Raw genomic sequence first — 3,878 nt, 5'->3', positions numbered from 1 at the left:
AGGTAATTCACATTCCTAAAGCAAGTTCCGAAAAAAAGACAGGAAAAAACAGACAGCCATCTTGATCATTACCATCCCTGATATTCATGATTGATTTCTTGATAGATGTATTGATTGAATATCAGTTCAGCGTGCTGTGACATACATGTAAGAATACAACACTCAAAGGATTAAATCACTTTTTCTTGATGTATAGGCATACCGAGAATCCATTCCATACAGTGATACAGAAATATCAAGTACTACTAAGTATTATTATATTATATTATATTTATCATGTTATTTTAATTATTTTAATAAATAGAGGATAAGCTTTCCTTTCAGACTTCTTATTCTGAGATAAGCTGTTAAAAAGCAGTGTAGAAATGTGTCATAAACTGATGACTTACTCTAACCACTGGGTACCAAGATCCGCCCTGTTAGAAAAGTAATAATTTAAATTAGACCATCATGCAAAACTCTTTGGTCATATGACAACATCTATGAAAAATGCTCCAGTTTACCAGCACTGCTTCCACTGACCAAATTAACTTAACTATGTCCTGAGTGTCTAAGGTCATTCATTATGCAGTGTCATATGTTAACATATTCTATCCTGACATGTTGGATGCATGTTGGTTGTTGATCATGCACACTACAAACCTCTGGACTTTGTCTTGTAGTAGTTGAACCCAGCAGCAGTGACGATTAACCCAAGCACCAGTGCTGCAGCTCCAATGGCAATCTTATTCCTGTCAGGCTCAGGCATGGAGGGGTCTGTGGAAACATCACGGCATGCATGATGTGTGAGGTCATACAATGGCAACACGTATGATCTGTGTCTGAATATAGAGTCACTGGTACCAAAAGAGCATCTCTGCCCTGTGGAAGCAGTTTTAATTTGAGCAGTCTTACCTGAATAAAACTATGCAAAGCATGCATTAACTATAGGACTAAAAGCAGTTATATCATGTGCAGTAACAGGGCTAATGCTACATGTAGCCTGCAGGTCGTCACATGTGTCTTAGCTGCAGTGCGCATGTATATTATTAACTCCACCTGATACAGCATGACAGTACAAATGAGGTCTGCATCAGACAGGAGTCAGTGTTCTCACCCCAGGTGATCTCGAGAGGCTCCCTGAGGCTTTCGTGCTCCACCACACAGGAGATTTTCTCTCCAGCTCTGGGGGTGAACTCCAGGTGGGAGTGGGTCTGGTAGTACCAGTCTCCATCCGCCAGCTCCTCGCTAGAAATCACATCACCAGTCACCTCCTGGCCATCTCTGTGCCAGGTCACGCGGATCATCTTTGGGTAGAAGTTGTACGCGCTGCACACCAGCATGGCAGGATGACCACCAGTGGAGGCCTTCCCCATAGTCAGTTCCACCGCTGGCTCAACTGCAAGACATAGTCCTTTGCATTATGTGGAGGAACTCACTGGGAATGAAACATGTTTGTCTATCATTTGGTATTTTAAAATCAGTTTTAATTTAAAAATAGCAACAATATATTTGGATACTACATGGAGTAGCATTATGCAGTAATTGTACTTAAGGGTTAGGGTAAGGATAAGCAGTTTAACCTAAAATAACAGCTTAAAAAAAATTGGACATGTGTTGACTAACTAGTTTGTCATAGTGTCAAAGTAAGCATATTTCAAGAGGTTTTGCTAGTTCTGGCTGCTAGCATCCCGTTAGCGATTAGCAATTCATCCGTTATGCTACTTTAAGTTAACTAAACTAATACAATGGATTGGTGCATTGACGTCATACATGATCACTCAAACTCATGATCACTTAACATTACATGTATTCTGCACAGTTTGAGGGACATTAGGATTATCTTTCTATCTATCTATCTATTTATCTATACATGTATATATAGAAAGAGAGAGAAAGATATTGTACTTTTTGTGATCAGAATAAAAATTTTACCCCTACAAAAGTCATGATAAATGACAATTTTGCAATTTTCTCATTCATTAGATGCATACGATACATCTCTACACATACACAATGTAAATACATGTATACATATACAAATATATACACATATAAAAACGGTTATGAAGAATACAAATGTTTATAAATACATATTCTGTTTTTTTCTATGATATTTATGGTAGGTCTAGAGACAGTTTAACTGAAGACAACTAAAAGAACATATCCCTTGAACCCAGACTGATGAGCATGGTGTGTGTAAACTGATTTTCCTTCTTAGAGGTTTCATTTGACTCTTTACTCACCTTTCTTTGTCAGTATGGTATTAATGTCAGTCTGGTCATTGTGTTTGCAGTATCTGTCCTTCTCAGCCCGTAGCCGTGCCAGAAATGCTGAATCGTTGTTCATTAGCTCTGCATTCATCACTCCAAACTTAGTGTATCCCACAAACTTCCCCACAGTGCTGTTAAACCGTGCGAATTCAGCCTTGTTAAATGCATAAGACTGAATGTACTCCACATCACTCAGACTGGAGCTGAAGTGGCACTGAGTCGTTATAAAGTAGTAATATCCATCTGCAGATGGAAAACACCATTAGTAGTCTATCTCCTGTAATATGATCAGTAGTTTACAGTCATTCTATCATTTGGTCATTAATTACAATCTATGACATGTACTGTGTCAGTGTGTCATGTTGAGAGAGACGTATAGGTAGAGGACATTGTGTGAAAGGCATCAAGTGAAACAGTGAAAGGCATCAAGCTTGCTCTGGAAATGACTGACTCTGAGGTGGGTACAGAAATAAACGGTATTGAACTTACCCACTCCCAAAAGAGTGGAGACAATGATCACTCCAGAAATCAAATGTTGTGATGAGGACATTCTGCTGCAGACTGAAAGAGCTACAGGAAGACACAGAGTATTGAGAGTGGCACATGTGGAAATAGACCAATCAGTGTTTAGCATCGGGACTGCCAGGTGTTTCTATGCAGAGCTTGATTTGAATGGGCTAGAATTCTCATTTGACAGAAAAACCCATCAAGCCAGGCGTGATTAAATGCTGATACTCAAACACTTCATATCATATTTCTCTCTATACTGGTTTACTGTCAAACTCAGGACCAGTATTTTTCTTTTTTTCAACAATGCCTCACCAGGCAAGCTCCTGACAGACTGTGTTGGTTATTATGCACATGCATATTTGTGTGTGCGTGTGTGTGTGTGTGTGTGTGTGTGTGTGTGTGTGTGTGTGTGAGTGTGTGTGTGTGTGTGTGTGTGTGTGTGTGTGTGTGTGTTATAAGTGAGTTCTTGTGCTAGTAGCTACAAGTATAGTCCAATAATGTTACGAGTAATGTGATAATTATCAATAACTAGAAAAAGAAGAAAAAATTAAACCTCCAGAGAATATTCCAATAAAAAGAGAGTAAGTAAGCAAGCAAGACAGCATACCTCACCAGTGATTTACATACAAGTGAATGACACTTGTAGATACAAAGTATAAGGTATTTCTTGATCATAATGACATTAATGGTCTGTTCTATGTGAATGTGTTCAACTGTCAGGTACCCGCGGAGCTCTGCTCCAACGACGCCCCTTGTCAGCTCACCCACTCTCCCAATCGGCACTTTCATAGTCACGTTAGGTCACATCATTCACCAGCTGCACTTCGACAATCACCTGTCTTATTCTCTAGCCTAACTCACCTGCACCGTGTTCATAGTCACGTTAGTATTAATCGTTCACTGTCTTGTTTCCTTGTATGTATCCCTCGTGTTACGTGTTTCTTCATTTGTGTTTGTTTACCTTTGTCTCTTCATGTCTGTCTCCTCACGCCCTCCCCTTGTCATTCTGCTTGTTCTGTTTATTAGTTCGCCTCCCTTGTGTGTCATGTGATCTCTGTTCCTGTGTCTAGTTGTACTTCCTGCTTTTCACCATGTGCTTTCCTGTGTTTGTTTGTG

General features: G+C 39.6%; 1 protein-coding gene across 1 annotated transcript; it reads right to left on the bottom strand.

Moving 5' to 3' along the window:
• Positions 1-390: 390 nt before the first annotated feature.
• On the bottom strand, positions 391-2,802 carry LOC308376513 (H-2 class II histocompatibility antigen, E-S beta chain-like; the record flags this gene model as incomplete). The annotated part of the gene is made up of 5 exons (XM_080852872.1): positions 391-416; positions 643-756; positions 1,097-1,378; positions 2,226-2,495; positions 2,718-2,802. The coding sequence occupies 5 exons, from the start codon at positions 2,800-2,802 to the stop codon at positions 391-393; spliced, it is 777 nt and encodes a 258-aa protein (XP_080708998.1).
• Between the last annotated feature and the right edge of the window lie 1,076 nt (positions 2,803-3,878).

This window comes from Sprattus sprattus, assembly GCF_963457725.1.
Source record: "Sprattus sprattus genome assembly, chromosome: 15".
Lineage (NCBI taxonomy): Eukaryota > Metazoa > Chordata > Actinopteri > Clupeiformes > Clupeidae > Sprattus > Sprattus sprattus.
Note: the sequence above shows the minus strand (reverse complement) of the source record. Positions and strands in the feature narration are given on the sequence as shown.